General features: G+C 42.9%; 1 protein-coding gene across 14 annotated transcripts in view; it reads left to right on the top strand.

Moving 5' to 3' along the window:
• Nucleotides 1-17213, top strand: part of MACF1 (microtubule actin crosslinking factor 1) — a 401556-nt gene that overhangs the window by 292858 nt on the left and 91485 nt on the right. For 11 of the 14 annotated variants that reach the window (XM_063715153.1, XM_063715090.1, XM_054528562.1 and 8 more), the window contains 6 exon segments: nucleotides 283-345; nucleotides 1025-1266; nucleotides 2066-2195; nucleotides 3779-3978; nucleotides 7092-7587; nucleotides 8842-10313. In XM_063715153.1, the coding sequence (XP_063571223.1) occupies nucleotides 283-345; nucleotides 1025-1266; nucleotides 2066-2195; nucleotides 3779-3978; nucleotides 7092-7587; nucleotides 8842-10313 (2603 nt within the window). 14 annotated transcript variants of the gene reach the window in all.

Raw genomic sequence — 17213 nt, 5'->3', positions numbered from 1 at the left:
AATTAGGGCGGCATCCAAAGAATTCAAGTTGGAGATTTAATAAAAAGGGAATATGAATTTCCTCTAGAAAGGATTAAGAATCATTCCTGCTAAGAACCTCGAGTGACATTTTGTTGCCTGGCAGCTGAAATAATTTGTCTCTTTCCATGAGTATGTTGTCTTGTGCTGTGTTAACTTCCTGATACCTAAGCTTAAAGTAAGGGCCAAAGGACAAATTCAGTGCCTATATGTATTCCTAACACGTTGGTCTTGCCCTGTTTGTCTCCTTGTCCTTCTGCTCAGGTTCCATACTGCCCTCTGTAGGAAGCTCTGTAGGCAGTGTAAACGGATACCACACCTGCAAAGGTGAGAATGCCATTTCAAAAGTGCTGCTTTGTTGGATGTGTTAGGACAGTGTCTATGTTTACATCTGTGTATGTTGCAATATGTGGTGGAAGAACTGCTGCCAGAATGGGTATGAGGATAAAAATCTGGGGAGAAGCAACTGTGGTTTGCTGGCTATAGACCATAAACAGGTTGGCAGCCCCTGAAGCTAAAGGTATTGTAGAAATACAATAGATTGGATCACTAGATAAGGCAAATAGGGAAAGAACTCAAAGAAAATATATGTTAATCTTTGAATTATAAAGAAGTTATACTAGAGGTAATCTAGTCTAGCTCTCAGCCTCCCAGCTAGGTGACTTCTCTGTAGTTTGGAGAAGAAGGAATGGAAGAATGCTCCAAGTCCCTTAATCCCAATAGTAGACTAAGGTTAATTTCTTACTTTGCTCCCTTCACTTTTGTTGTTCCCATGTTTAGCATTTTAAGGTATACATCTGAGTACATAATGCCAAAACCAGAAAGCAGATTAATGAGAACGCTTTTGTTTTGTGTATATAAACGGGAACTTTTGTATGATTTAGCAGGAAGATAATCTCTAATTCTCTAGAAGGAGTAAGGGAGATGCAAGTAATTTAGGAGTGAGGAGTCAAGGCACGTATTCGAAGAGCTGTCTCCAATCTGATTTCTGTTTCTGTGATACTAGATCTGACGGAGATCCAGTGTGACATGTCAGATGTAAACTTGAAGTATGAGAAACTAGGGGGAGTACTTCATGAACGCCAGGAAAGCCTTCAGGCTATCCTCAACAGAATGGAGGAGGTTCACAAGGAGGCAAACTCTGTGCTGCAGTGGCTAGAATCAAAAGAGGAAGTCCTGAAATCCATGGATGCTATGTCATCTCCAACCAAGACAGAAACAGTGAAAGCCCAAGCTGAATCTAACAAGGTACTGTGTTTACATTAGTTGCCTCCCAACACCAAGAGGAAGAGATAGCTGTACCCATGTTTCTGCCCAAGCCCAGGCATCTGAGAGAGAGACATGGGCAACAATCCAGGCTGTGATGGGCAGTATGTTTGACTTTCTAAGTGATTAATATGCCTTAACTCTCCTAGAGAATTTTCTTATGAAATTAGAAATTGTTATAAGTTAGATTCAGAAACAAAACCAGATATGTTTGCAGAAAAAGAATAGCCCTCCCCAGAATCATTAGCTCATTGAGAATGGGATCTCATTTTCTATATGATGCTGTAAGCAAGACAAACCATTCTTATCAAAGTACCTTTCCAATTCTTGGAGGGATCTAAATAACAGTGATTACAGTTCATTCTTAAGATTGACATGTGAGACTAGGAAAAATGTCAGAAGATATAAGACCATAGAAAATCCTGTAGGAAATTTTCACCAAAACTTTTAATATTCCCATTGAGCGTAGCATCTCATCTCCTTCAAGATATGGTATCATCATATCTTGGTATTTTTAGTTTATTTTGATTAATAATTCCTTCTTATTGAGTTCTACTGATGTGTTATACATAAAAGAAACTCAGATCCTGCCATTTAGATTTTCATTTTAAAATAAAAATTGAAGTAGAAGGGTTAAGTATCTTAACACCACTAAACAAGTCATGAATAGGATCCTAGTAGAGCCTATAATAACCGCCCAGCTTTCCAATCATTTCTACCACACACACAACTTTGTTTCCTGTCCAGAATCTCATGGCATGCATGACATTCTTTCTCCTAGGCCTTCCTGGCTGAATTGGAACAGAATTCTCCAAAGATTCAAAAAGTAAAGGAAGCCCTGGCTGGATTACTGGTGACATATCCCAACTCACAGGAAGCAGAAAATTGGAAGAAAATTCAAGAAGAACTCAGTAAGTTTTCACAAGAGTGTTACAAATTTGCTAAGTTACTTGTCTTCAAAGCAAATAGAGAATTTCAGCACATCCTATAAAACAGGAATTATTTTTAGTTAATTTTTATAAATAAGCAATTAGGATCCAGATAGGGCCAGAGCATGAGCCTGAATTGGGAAGAAAATTAGAAATTCCACTCAAAGAGTCAGAAGTTTGGCTTTCTTGGGCAAGTCAAACTGATAATCTACTGTGATCAAGAACCAAAGAGAGGCCAGGAACAGTGCCTCACACCTGTAATCTCAGCACTTTGGGAATCCGAGACAGGAGGATTGCTTGAAGCTAGGGGTTCAAACCAGTCTGAGCAACATAGCAAGATCCTGTCTCTACAAAAAGCAAGGAAAAACAAATTAGCCAGGTGTGGTGGCATGAGCCTGGAGTCCTAGCTACTGGGGAGGCTGAGGTGAGAAGATTGCTTGAGCCCAGGAGTTCAAGGCTGCAGTGAGCTATGATTGTGCCACTGAACTCTAACCTGGGCAACAGAGGGGGACCCTGTCTCCAAAAAAAAATAACAAAAGAACTAAAGAGAGTATTAATGATAAAAATGAAAGATGGAAATAATAAAAATATTCAATAAAGAGGTTAGATAAATTGTGTACTCATAATATTGAACTGTAAACAATGTAGATGAATTTTTTTTTTAGTTTAATTAAATTTTTTTTTTGAGATGGAGTTTGCTCTTGTTGTCCAGGCTAGAGTGCAATGGCATGATCTCGGCTCACCGCAACCTCCGCCTCCCGAGTTCAAGCAATTCTCCTGCCTCAGCCTCCCGAGTAGCTGGCATTACAGGCATGCGCCACCATGCCCGGCTAATTTTGTATTTTTAGTAGACCAACATGGAGAGAGGGGGTTTCTCCATGTTGGTCAGGCTGGTCTTGAACTCCCGACCTCAAGTGATCCACCCACCTCGGCCTCCCAAAGTGCTGGGATTATAGGTGTGAGCCACCATGCCTGGCCTTTTTTTTTTTTTTTTTTTTGAGACAGGGTCTTGCTCTGTCACCCAGGCTGGAGTGCAGTGGCATGATATAGCTCACTACAGCCTCGACTTCCCTGGCTCAAGCAGTCTTCCTGCTTCAGCCTCCTGAGTAGGTGGGACCACAAGCATGTGCTACCACAACTAGCCAATTTCTAAATTTTTTTTGTAGAGATAGGGTCTTGCTTTGTTGTCCAAGCTGGCCTTGAACTCTTGGGCTCAAGTGATCTTCCCACTTGAGGAGTTCAAGAACAGCCTGGGCAACATAGGGAGATCCCGTCTCTACAAAAAATAAAAAATTAACTGGGCATGGTGGCGCACACCTATAGTCCCAGCTACTTGGGACGCTGAGGTGGGAGGATCACTTGGGCCCAGGAGTTTGAGGCTTCAGTGAGCCATGATCGTGCCACTGCTCTATCCTGGGTGATAGAGTGAGACACTGTCTCAAATAAGTAAATAAATAAATAATGCTTCTGGGGTCATTTCCTGCAGTATATTAGGAACATAACTTAGGGACCAGGCCAGTTGTTGATAATGTAAAGGAATACATTCCCTCATTTCCTCTCTACAGATTCCCGATGGGAAAGGGCCACTGAGGTTACTGTGGCTCGGCAAAGGCAGCTAGAGGAATCTGCAAGTCATCTGGCCTGCTTCCAGGCTGCAGAATCCCAGCTCCGGCCGTGGCTGATGGAGAAAGAACTGATGATGGGAGTGCTGGGGCCCCTGTCTATTGACCCCAACATGTTGAATGCACAAAAGCAACAGGTCCAGGTGAGCAATATAGCAACGAAGAAATTGGAATCACATGAAACTGGGTTTGAATGTTTCTCCCAGTAAGTAGATTTCACGTGATCCTGGACAAGTCATTTAATCTCTCAGAGTCTCAGTTTAAATGAGGTATTTATAAGGTGTTAATCATGGCGCTTGTAAAATAGTAAACAGTCAAAAACTCTATTATTATTATTAATAGAGACAGTAAGATGAGTAGATATGAGAAGGGGAGTTTTTCTGACTAAATTGTGGAATTATATTTTACTTGTGTCTGGGTGTGGTGGCTCACACCTGTAATCCCAGCACTTTGGGAGGTCGAGGTGGGCAAGTCGCAAGGTCAGGAGATCGAGACCATCCTGGCTAACACGATGAAACCCTGTCTCTACTAAAAATACAAAAAATTAGCCGGGTGTGGTGGCACGTGCCTGAAATCACGGCTATTTGGGAGGCTGAGGCAGGAGAATCACTTGAACCCAGGAGGCTGAGGTTGCAGTGAGACTAGATCGTACCACTGCACTCCTGTCTGGACAATAGAGCGTGACTCCATCTCAAAAAAAAAAAAAAATTTTTTTTGCTTGTAATCCACCTGTGATAGTGATCCACATTACTTAATATCTTATATCTGCTGGCTTTACATAGGATTTTCTGTGATCAAACCTCAAAAAAATTGATTTAAGTGCCTAACATCATAGAAATTTAGGTTGGTCAGGCCGGGTGCGGTGACTCACACCTATAATCCTAGCACTTTGGGAGGCCAAGGTGGGTGGATCACCTGAGGTCAGGAGTTCAAGACCAGCCTGGCCAACATGGTGAAACGTTGCCTCTACTAAAAATACAAAAATTAGCCGGGCGTGGTGGCGGGTGCCTGTAGTCCCAGCTACTCGGGAGGCTGAGGCAGGAGAATTGCTTGAACCCACGGGACGAAGGTTGCCATGAGCCAAGATGGTGCCACTGCACTCCAGCATGGGCAACAGAGCAAAAACTGCTTCAAAAAAGAAAAAAAAAAAAAAATAGAAATTTAGGTTGGTCAAAATTACGTCATTCCCAATGAAATCCTGCCTGGAGGCTTTTCCTTCTTTTACATTCTCCCGCAGCCTGGTCCATGTCTTCTCAACTTACCAGGTTACTTAAATTAAGACCTAAGAGTACTTTTTGAAGGAACTGCTTCTTTCAGTTCCTGCATCCAGGTAATTATTGAGTCCTATTTAGTCTACTTACAAATATTTTTCTAATCTGGGGTTTTCAAACTTTTTGGTTTCAAGAACCCCTTTTATTCTCTGAAAGATTACTGAGGATCCCCAAGAGCTTGTGTTTATCTATTAACATTTATTGTATTAAAATACTGAGGAATTTTAAAAGTATATATTTAAATTTTTAAAATAGCAATGATAAAACCATCACATTAACCTAAGTAACATATTTTTAATGAAAAAATAGCATTTTCCGAAACATAAAAGTTTGATAATAAGAGTGATATTGGCCGGGCACGGTGGCTCATGCCTGTAATCCCAGCACTTTGGGAGGCCAAGGCAGGCAGATCACGAGGTCAGGAGATCGAGACCATCCTGGCTAGCACAGTGAAACCCTGTCTCTACTAAAAATACAAAAAATTAGCCGGGTGTGGTGGCGGGTGCCTGTAGTCCCAGCTGCTCAGGAGGCTGAGGCAGGAGAATGGCATGAACTCGGGAGGCGAAGCTGGCAGTGAGCCGAGATCGCACCACTGCGCTCCAGCCTGGGCAACAGAGCGAGAATCCGTCTCAAAAAAAAAAAAAAAAAAAAAAAAAAAAAAAAAGTGGCATTGTTTTATATCTTTGCAAATCTTAATTTCTGGCTTAGGCTATTCTTATATCTGCTTCTGCATATCTGTTACAATATCGAATGCCACGTAGCCTCTGGAAAACATCATTGAACATTTGTGACAGTGCAGAAGTTTTAAAAGGCAAATAACATCTTAGTATTATTATGAAAATGGTTTTGATCTCTGTATGTCTGCTAATCCTAGACCCTCCCCTGAAATGCCTTTCACCAGCCTTAATCTCTACTCTGCTTGGAGAACTACTCGTTCTTTATTGTCACATCTAGGGAGCCTTTCCTAATTTCTGTCTTCTGCCATTTGTCATCCCCAGCGGAATTAATCACCCTATTCCATGCTTTCACAGTTCTGTGTTGCACGTTCATATCAGAGTTTAATCATTTTTACTTTTGTTACATTTTATTATAGTTCATTGTTTACACATTTGTCATTTCGTGAGGCTATGTCTTATTTATTTTTGGGCAATGTAAATACTGAGTACTTTCTATAAATTCTCTCATTTAATCCTTGTAACAGCCAAAATAAGTACTTTACTGTCCTCATTTTACAGATGAGGAAGCTGGGGTTTGAGAACTTATTAAATCTTGCCTAAGGTCATACAGCTAGTAGGTGACAGAACCAGTATTTGAACACAGCCAGTCTGACTCCAGATCCTGTAATGTTAACTTTTTTGATGAAAGCAGCAAGGGATATGAAAAGAAAAAAAAGCCATAGTCATTGCCTTAAAGAACTCTTTGTCTAATTATGCTATATTATAAAATACAGATTGTATATGCTCTTCAAATTCTAAGAAAGAAACTAAGAAAAACAGACACTGAGAGTTGACATGGCAAGCCCAGCTTCTAATACAGCTGGCTCTGGGATCCAGTGTTCTGAACTCCCAATTCAGAGGCTTGGGTATTGCATGGCAAAGCAGATGAATGCCAACTTTAATTCACTGCTTTTTCTTTTTTGGAGACAAGGTCTCACTCTGTTGCCCAGGCTGGAGTGCAGTGGTGCTGTCTCAGCTCATTGCAACCTCGGCCTCCTGGGTTCAAGCAATTCTCGTGCCTCAGCCTCCTGAGTAGCTGGGACTACAGGTGTTCACCAGCACGCCCCACTAATTTTTGTATTTTTAGTAGAGACGGGGTTTCGCCACGTTGGCCAGGCTAGTCTTGAACTCCTGACCTCAAGTGATCCTCCCACCTCGGCCTCCCAAACTGCTGCGATTACAGGCATGAGCCACTGCACCTGGCCTGACACTGCTTTTAGTTAGATGTTTTTTTCCTGTCTAAACATCTTGGTGTCATTTCTGTTTCAGTTTATGCTAAAGGAATTTGAAGCACGCAGGCAACAGCATGAGCAACTGAATGAGGCAGCTCAGGGCATCCTAACAGGCCCTGGAGATGTCTCTCTGTCCACCAGCCAACTACAGAAAGAACTCCAGAGCATCAATCAGAAATGGGTTGAGCTGACTGACAAACTCAACTCCCGTTCCAGCCAAATTGACCAAGCTATTGTTAAGAGCACCCAGTACCAGGAACTGCTCCAGGACTTATCAGAGAAGGTGAGGGCAGTTGGACAACGGCTGAGTGGCCAGTCAGCTATCAGCACCCAACCAGAGGCTGTAAAGCAACAATTGGAAGAGACCAGTGAAATTCGATCTGACTTGGAGCAGTTAGACCACGAGGTTAAGGAGGCTCAGACGCTGTGCGATGAACTCTCAGTGCTCATTGGTGAGCAGTACCTCAAGGATGAACTGAAGAAGCGTTTGGAGACAGTTGCCCTGCCTCTCCAAGGTTTAGAAGACCTTGCAGGTGAGTTGGGGTGAAGAACATACTTCTGCCATTATTAGAGGCAGGCAGAAAGAAGGAATGGGTTAGGAGTAGTCCCAAGATTCTAGGATTCCCTTATGTAATTTTTAGACTCAGAATGGTGTTAAACCAATTCCTTCTCCTAGCTGCAGTGAGAACTGCTGTGGTTGTTACAAAGTGAACACTTAAAAATGTGAAGGTTTACATAGCATAGTCCTAAAGATAAAAGCTCTAATAAAATTTCAATCAGCAAGTAGAGATTCATCCCCATAGATGTATTAATAAATGGAGTTCCACATATGCTCTCATTGATACCCACTTTTTTTTTTTTTTTAATATTATGCACACCACACACACAGGGTCTCACTCTGTCACCCAGGCTGGAGTACAGTAGTGCCATCATGGCTCACTGCAGCCTCAATCTCCTGGGCTCAAGTGATCCTCCCACCTCAGCCTCCCAAGTAGCTGGGACTATAGACACACGCCACCATGCCCAGCTGATTTTTTTTTTTTTTTTTTTGAGACAGAGTCTCACTCTGTCGCCCCAACTGGAGTGCAGTGGCATGATCTTGGATCACTGCAACCTCCGCCTCCTTGGTTCAAGCAGTCCTCCTGCCTCAGCCTCCCAAGTAGCTGGGACCACAAGCACGTGCCACCATGCCTGGCTAATTTTTGTAGTTTTAGTAGAGACAGTGTTTCACCATGTTGGCCAGGCTGGTCTCGAACTCTTGACCTTGTGATCTGCCCGCCTTGGCCTCCCAAAGTGCTGGGATTACAGGCGTGAGCCACCACACCCAGTGATTATTTTTATTTTTAGTAGAGACGAGGTCTTGCTTTGTTGCCCAAGCTAGTCTTGAACTCCTGGGCTCAACTGATCCTCCCACCTCAGGCTCCACAAGTGCTGGGATTACAGGCATGAGCCACTGCACCCGGCCGCTTCTGGACTTCTTATGATAACTTGGTAGAAGAAAAATTGTGTCATTAATTTATTATTTATTTTTCTGGAACTGTTTATGACTTTCACGTTTACCGGCTAGAAGTCAAAGTTTACTTCTGTTACTTAGATCACCTTACAAGGTTGATACGAGGATTAAATAAGATAGTGTATACGAAGGAGTCTAATTATATGCCTCTTTTTGGTAGGCCCTCAAGTAACATTAGTTCCCTTCCCCCAAGATTAGACCATATACTCTCAGCAAACATTTTAAATGCCAGGGTTCAGGCTTTATTGATTTCAATTTTATTTTGTCATTTCAGCCGATCGCATGAACAGACTCCAGGCAGCTCTTGCCAGCACCCAGCAGTTCCAGCAAATGTTTGATGAGCTGAGGACCTGGTTGGATGATAAACAAAGCCAGCAAGCAAAAAACTGCCCAATTTCTGCAAAATTGGAGCGGCTACAGTCTCAGCTACAGGAGAATGAAGAGTTTCAGAAAAGTCTTAATCAACACAGTGGCTCCTATGAGGTGATTGTGGCTGAAGGAGAATCTCTACTTCTTTCTGTACCTCCTGGAGAAGAGAAAAGGACTCTACAAAACCAGTTGGTTGAGCTCAAAAACCATTGGGAAGAGCTTAGTAAAAAAACTGCAGACAGACAATCCAGGCTCAAGGACTGTATGCAGAAAGCTCAGAAATATCAGTGGCATGTGGAAGACCTTGTGCCATGGATAGAAGATTGTAAAGCTAAGATGTCTGAGTTGCGAGTCACTCTGGATCCAGTGCAGCTAGAGTCCAGTCTCCTAAGATCAAAGGCTATGCTGAGTGAGGTGGAGAAGCGCCGCTCCCTGCTGGAAATATTGAATAGTGCTGCTGACATTCTGATCAATTCTTCAGAAGCAGATGAGGATGGAATCCGGGATGAGAAGGCTGGGATCAACCAGAACATGGATGCTATTACAGAAGAGCTGCAGGCCAAAACGGGGTCACTCGAAGAAATGACTCAGAGGCTCAAGGAGTTCCAGGAAAGCTTTAAGAATATTGAAAAGAAGGTTGAAGGAGCCAAACACCAACTTGAGATCTTTGATGCCCTGGGTTCTCAAGCCTGTAGCAACAAGAACCTGGAGAAGCTAAGAGCTCAACAGGAAGTGCTGCAGGCCCTAGAGCCTCAGGTAGACTATCTGAGGAACTTTACTCAGGGTCTGGTAGAAGATGCCCCAGATGGATCTGATGCTTCCCAACTTCTCCATCAAGCTGAGGTCGCCCAGCAAGAGTTCCTCGAAGTTAAGCAAAGAGTGAACAGTGGTTGCGTGATGATGGAAAACAAGCTGGAGGGGATTGGCCAGTTTCACTGCCGGGTCCGAGAGATGTTCTCTCAATTGGCAGACCTGGATGATGAGCTAGATGGCATGGGTGCTATTGGCAGAGACACTGATAGCCTCCAGTCCCAAATCGAGGATGTCCGGCTATTCCTTAACAAAATTCAGGTCCTCAAATTAGACATAGAGGCCTCTGAAGCAGAGTGTCGACATATGCTAGAAGAAGAGGGGACTCTGGACTTGTTAGGTCTCAAAAGGGAGCTAGAAGCCCTGAACAAACAGTGTGGCAAACTGACGGAGAGGGGGAAAGCTCGTCAGGAACAGCTGGAACTGACACTAGGCCGTGTAGAGGACTTCTACAGGAAATTGAAAGGACTCAATGACGCGACCACAGCAGCAGAGGAGGCAGAGGCCCTCCAGTGGGTAGTGGGGACTGAAGTGGAAATCATCAACCAACAATTAGCAGATTTTAAAGTAAGTCTTAACCTTGTTTTTCTTTTTCTTTTACATGTATTTATTTGCTTGTAACTTGGAAACCAGTCAAGTATACATTTTAACTTCTGTCCCTAGTTTTATTATTGTCACTTCCATCACCATGAAAGCACACTGTCTGAAGACTAAATAGTGTCTTGGACTTCTGAGCAAACTGGTTTGAGCATTTTTCTTTTTCTTTTTCTTCTTCTTCTTCTTTTTTTTTTTTTTTGAAACAGGGTCTCTCTCTCTCACCTAGGCTGGAGTGCAGTGGTGCGATCTCGGCTCACTGCAGACTCAACCTCATAGGCTCAAGTGATCCTCCCACTTCAGCCTCCCAAGTAGCTGGGACCACAGGCACCACCATACCCTGCTAATTTTTTGTATTTTTTGTAGAGACGAGGTTTCGCCATGTCTCCCAGGCTGGTCTCAAACTCCTGAGCTCAGGCAATCCGCCCACCTCAGCCTACCAAAGTGTTGGGATTACAGGCGTGAGCCATCACGCCCAGCCAGAGCATTTTTCTATTGTAGTTTATTTCAGTCTTTATAACCAATTAAGGATATAGAAAGAAATGTCCAAGTCTTATCTCTTACTCTAAGAATTTCCTCTTAGGATTTCTTGAGATTTCAGATTACCAGATTTTGTAATAGCAGTGAATGTATCTTCAGGTCTCTGTTTTTTTTGGAGACAGAGTCTTGCTCTGTTGCCCAGGGTGGAGTGCAGTGGGGCGATCTGGGCTCACTGAAACCTCCACCTCCCGGGTTCAAGTGATCCTCCTGCCTCAGCCTCCCAAGTAGCTGGGGTTACAGGCGCTCACCACCACACCTAGTTAATTTTTATGTTTTTAGTAGAGATGGGGTTTCACCATATTGGCCAGGCTGGTCTCGATCTCCTGACCTCAAGTGATCCACCCGCCCTAGCCTCCCAAAGTGCTGGGATTACAGGCATTAGTCACCACACTCAGCCCCCTGTTTTTCAAATTGAGGTATGAAAAGCCGTAAGTTAAACATAGTCTCATCTTCCTAAAGTGTTTATTTTACACAGATTTTAGGGGAGGATATTGATGTATATTTGATATATTATGGAATAAAACATAAAATTATCATTAATAGTTAAGATAAAACATGACACTTCAAATAAATCTCCCATTTATATAGTAAGCAGCTTAATAATACATCCCAGACTCTTCAAGAGTACAAGTTCTTTGCCTATAGGAGTGTTTGAGAAGCACTGCCTTAATTGCAAAAATACTTTAATTCTTTGCCTGAGCCAAAATTTCCAGTCCTGAGATTGTGTGAGTATAAATTAAAGTAACAGGAGATGATTACGTGACCCAAAAGTGTGGATTTACTGGGTTAGGAGCACATCTGTTGGATTTTGGCTCTCACTATATGAACCTGTTGCCCCTAGAGTTTTCCTCGTTGTAAATACGTAAAAGTCTCTCACTCTGCCACTGCACATGGAATAGATTTGGAAAGGATACTTCCAGCACTTTGTTTCCATCACTAGAGTTAATTATTCCTACTTACACAGTTAACACTCCTGCCATTAAAGTAAAATTGTGATCTCAGAGACCCTGCTTAAAAACATGGATGCAGAGGTAATGTTGACACCAGCTCAGAGCCACGTGGTCCTAGAGAAGTCACAGTTTTGTAGACAGGATCCAAGTGCAAAAATGTGGCTGTTTCAGAAGGGCCCCTCTAGGAGCTTGGAGAAATTCAGCACTAAAGTGGGACATTGGCTGAAGGCCTTCTTACCATGTTTGGAGATAGTACAATTTTGAGCAAGAGGAGTCATCGTATTTGGGTTTCTTGAGGCACCCAGATAAGGAAAGGGTAGGTAGAGAAAACTTAAACCCCTGAAGCAGTGCATTCCTCTTAGAAACTCCCTTTCTAGTGGTAGTGTGGCCTTCCCTGTTTCAGCTTGCACATTTTTCTTTCATCTTTTGTTATAAGTGTCTCGAAAGCAGAGACTTTCTTCTACAGGTATGCTTCAGTTATCCAATTTACTTGGATCCAGGCTATTTAGAATTAACCATCTAACCAACTCAGTGAAGTTTTTAGAAAACTGAAACTTATCCCTTTATGCTCCAAAACAGTTTTATCAGCCGGGCATGGTGGCTCACGCCTGTAATCCCAGCACTTTGGGAGGCCGAGGCGGGTGGATCACGAGGTCAGAAGATCGAGACCATCCTGGCTAACACGGTGAAACCCCGTCTCTACTAAAAAAAAATACAAAAAATTAGCCAGGTGTGGTGGCAGGCGCCTGTAGTCCCAGCTACTCGGGAGGCTGAGGCAGGAGAATGGCATGAACCCGGGAGGCGGAGCTTGCAGTGAGCCGGGATTGCGCCACTGCACTCCAGCCTGGGTGACAGAGTGAGACTCCTTCTCAAAAAAAAAACACACAAAATAGTTTTATCTAACCAGGTTCTGGTTTATACAGGAATTATTTTAAACTCAATTTGCCTAATTTTCTAAATATGTGTTATGCATAAGTTTTTTTTAATGAGTGCAGGTTAACATTATTTAAATGGTTGTACTGTCTATACTATGGTGATATTCTAAAGGATGTGAGACACATTTGGAGCTGCTTTGTATTAAGTATTCCCAAATTACTGTGCACTTTGATTTCTATATTGAAGTTATTGTTTAGGGCCTCTATAGTATTGTACTGGTTGGATTGGCTGTGCATGTGTGTGTGGAGAGGAGGAGGTAATTTCGGGATTTCTGCCCACCACCGTGATATTGGGTATTATTCCTTACTGCTATCACTTTTCACTGCTGTCATTTGGTCTGTGTGGTCTATTCCTCCCTTCTAATCTTCACTGAGCTAGAAAATGAGATAAACAGGCCTGTTAAAATTGCATTAGATATGAGCTAAAATATACAAAAGAGTCCACATGCAGGCATAAATAGTGTTTGGATTTGAGGACAAGTCATCTTTTCCTTTTCATCTAATCCTTGGTTTCTAGGGACATGCTGACTTTTGATGTTGCTGGAAGATTTCAAAAAATTACTGGGCATTACTTTATTTTATTTGTATCCTAGTATGTTGCCTAATAGTGCTCAGAGTTCAATAGCACTTAGTTGCTTGTCATAGCCAAATTCGTTTCACTGATTTCTAAAAATAAGCCTTCCACCTCAGATACTCTGGATGTGAAGGCTGGGACTGGACACTGATCGGCTGGGTTCTTGCAGAGTGTGTTCATCAACAGTGGACTGGTGTTGACAAGACAAGCCTGGAAGAAGAGTGGGAGAAGGGAGAAGGGTGGTGGAGTGTCCTGTGTGTAGTCCATTGTCAAGTCAGTAGGTAGTTACCATAAAATGATCAGTATCCACCCTCAAGTTGGGGATGCAAATCAAAAGCTGTGTTCCACCTGTCCACCTTGTAGGGAAGTCAAAAGCTTTGGAAAGAGTTTTTGCCTTCTCCCAGCAAAAATCTTTAGTCAGGAGGGGAGGAGCATATTCTTGGCTGAACTCATGCTGAGCTCATCGGAAGTGAAAACAATGAGAGGAGAAAAATTCTGTGTGTCAGTTCCATAGTCCCCGGGAGGCCGCATAAAGGGAAGGTCTTTTTGGACCCATTCTGAGGACTGAGTCATTTTCATGATTTGAGTGTTGAGTTCCTGGATTAATGTGTTATAGTCCAGCCATAGATTAATCTTTCCTTACTCCAGCAGCAGACCAGATTTATAAAGTATGACTCTGTTTTCAGATTCAAATTATTTTTAATAAGGTAAAAACAAAGATGAAGATAAATATTTTTAAAAACAGCATTAGCTTTAAGTTTTCAGCTCTTTTCCTTTTCTAGTGGAATCATACTTTTAGCACAGAATCTGCACAAGAGAAGAGGATATGAATCTGGGAGACGGAAACTCTGCTTTGACCCAGCTAACTCCATGGGAGCTAGAATAGACAGATGAGTTAGGCCTGTGAAGAACCCCCAGTCTTACTTGGGACTGTACAGTCTTGCTGATAGATCCATGGATCTGCAGTCTGTGGGGAAAATTATTTCTCCCTTAAATGAATGTGGAATACTAAAATACATTATTCCTAGGAAAGGCTTTCCCTCAGTTGGTTCTGAATGATTAGTAGGTCCTCACTGGCTGACCAGATTCTATCACATGGGAGTGGAAGAGAGTTCCTTTCCACTCAAACCAAGCAGAGACCTCAGGCTTCCTGAGTTAGGATCTTTACCAGGTTCAGCTCTCTGTTGGAAGTAGAAAGGAAAAAGCCATTCTAGAAATCACTAATGAGAGAATTGAGCTTGTTTTCAGAAAGCTGGAAAGAAAAGACTTTGGCTAATCTCTTCAGGAAATTCCATTTTCCTGAACAAGGGAGTCTCTGGTTATTGAGGAAAAGGAATTGTATGTGTCTAGCAGGAGGCTAACAAGAAAGAAAGGACCTTTTCATCACTGAAACTTGAGCCAAAGAATTCCCCTAGAGTGACCTTCCTGGGAAGGGTTAAAAAAATATATATATATATATATATAAAGTCTCTGATGATAACAAGAGATTTTCCTCATTTTGAAATTTTGAAACCTATGTAGGTTTTACTTGAATTGAGATCATTCTGAATCTTGAACCAACCCCTCCTTTGCCCCCTGCTCCCCCCAAGAACCATGTGACTTCTCACTCAGAAAGTATTTGATAGTTTGGGCATCATACTGGTGAGCATTATCAGGAAACCTGGATGCACCTTCATTCACTCGTTTTCATATGTATTTATATTGTTGTGTATTCGGGTCATGCTTCAGACTTGGCATTCTACCTCTCAGTGATAAGAATGAACAATGGGACCAGGCACAGTGGCTCACGCCTATAATCATAGCATTCTGGGAGGCTGATGTGGGCAGATCACTTGAGCCCAGGAGTTCGAGACCAGCCTGGGCAACAAAGTGAGGCCCTTCTACAAAAAATAAATAAATTAGCCAGGCATGATGGCACATGCTTGTGGTCCCAGCTTACACAGGAGGCTGATGCAGGAGGATCACTTGATCCTAGGAAGTTGAGGCTGCAGTGAGCTGCGTTCATGCCACTGCAGTCCAGCATGGGTAACAGAGTGAGACCCTGTCTCAAAAAAAAAAGAGAGAGAGGGAGGGAGGGAGAGAGAGAGAGAAAGAGGGAGAGAGAGAGAGAGAGAAGGACAGAAAGACAGAAAGAAAGAAAAGAAAGAAAAAAAGAAAGAATGAACGAACGAACGAACAATGGGAAAAATTGACTCACAGACCTCTTTAGGGTCTGTGAGTTTCTCATAGTGGTTCACTTCACCCAGTGTTTCATATAAAGCACCCAAACCAGTTGTTCTTTTCCTTTCTTGTATTTGAGGCTGGGCTGCTGGGTTCTAATAGGTGCAGCATCAGGCTTCCTTAGGATTATTTTCATTCCTAATTCAGGTTGAGCAGAGCCCAGGATCAGGGTCTCAGTATACTTGAAGTTTCTACCGGGAGACCTAGGTATCCTACTATGAAAACAGAATAAGAAAGTCTTGTAAACGCCTTCATTTTATTTATTTGTTTGTTTATTTATTTATTTATTTATTTATTGCCACAAATAAAGCAAGCTTAGGCATCTTCATATGCACATGAGAAAAGCCCTGGAAGACACCGGGGGCGGTGGCTCACGCCTGTAATCCCAGTACTTTGGAAGGCTGAGGTGGGTGGATCACCTGAGGTCAGGAGTTCGAGACGAACCTGGCCAACTTGGTGAAACCCCTGTATCTACTAAAAATACAAAAATTAGCTGGGCATGGTGGCACATGCCTGTAGTCTCAGCTATTCGGGGAGGCTGAGGCAGGAGAATGGCTTGAACCTGGGAGGCGGAAGTTGTAGTGAGCCGAGATCGCACCACTGCACTCCAGCCTGGGTGTCAGAAAGAGACTCCGTCTCCAAAAAAAGAAAAAGAAAAAGAAAAGCCCTGGAAGACAGGGCCTAGCATGGAGTTGAAAGACTGCCAGTTTACTCCTTCCTTTCAAATGATTATAAGGACAGTATCAGCTCATGTACGTTTTTGGCAGTTAGTACACCTGCCTGAGAGTGAGTCACTGGAGGATAGAGCAAATGAGGTTAGCATTATCTACCTGCCCTTGGAGAGACAGGAAATCACACTTGGTATGACCTGTCTGTCACCTGGAGGTTTAGGTTTCCCCAGCTTTACCAAGATGAGTGGGTATCCTCTATCCCTGCCAACCCCCACCTTGTGCTGACCCTTCCTTGGCCTGTCTTGGTTTTTTCCTTTCTTCCTTAAACAAAGCTACTCCAAATAGGAACTAGGGTCCAAGGAAATAAATATAGTATCCTAAAATGGATTTCTCAATTTCAGCACTATTGACATTTTTTGGGGGTGGTTGGGGAGGAAAGGGGCAGCCACTCACGCCACCACCTCTGCCTGCCACTATCAACATTTTGGACTGGATAATTCTTTGTTGTGAGAAGCTGTCCTGTGCATTGTAGGCTGTTTAGCAGCATTTCTGACCTAGTAACTTCCCAGTTGTACAACTAAAAATGTCTCCCTGGAAGGCAGAATTACCCTCTGTTGAGAACTATAGCCCTGGAAGAAATTGCCACTTATACCTGGGAAACTTAGAATTCAGGTGGAATAGGTTACTAGTTAAATATTTATGTAACAAGCAGCCTTCTGATAATCTGATTATGACTGTGCGTAGTGGCAACAACCACTTCTAAGTCAGCTTTCCTTTAAGCCAGGCCCTGAATTCTTTATTTTTGCTGGTCTTAATCTGTGTCTGGCTTAACACCTCCTGGTCACTTTCCCTGGCTGGAATTTGCGTACAGTTGTCAGTTGTTGATGCAGGTGTTTGGTTGACGATGCATTGCCAAAGAGAAGAGGAACTTCCTTTGTGGACATACTTCAGGGAGCTTCCTTGTTCTGTGCCTTTAAGGGGAG

This window comes from Pongo abelii, chromosome 1 (assembly GCF_028885655.2).
Source record: "Pongo abelii isolate AG06213 chromosome 1, NHGRI_mPonAbe1-v2.0_pri, whole genome shotgun sequence".
In the NCBI taxonomy this organism is placed as follows: domain Eukaryota; kingdom Metazoa; phylum Chordata; class Mammalia; order Primates; family Hominidae; genus Pongo; species Pongo abelii.
The sequence above is the reverse complement of the archived record's forward strand: the minus strand, read 5'-3'. Positions and strand labels throughout refer to the sequence as shown.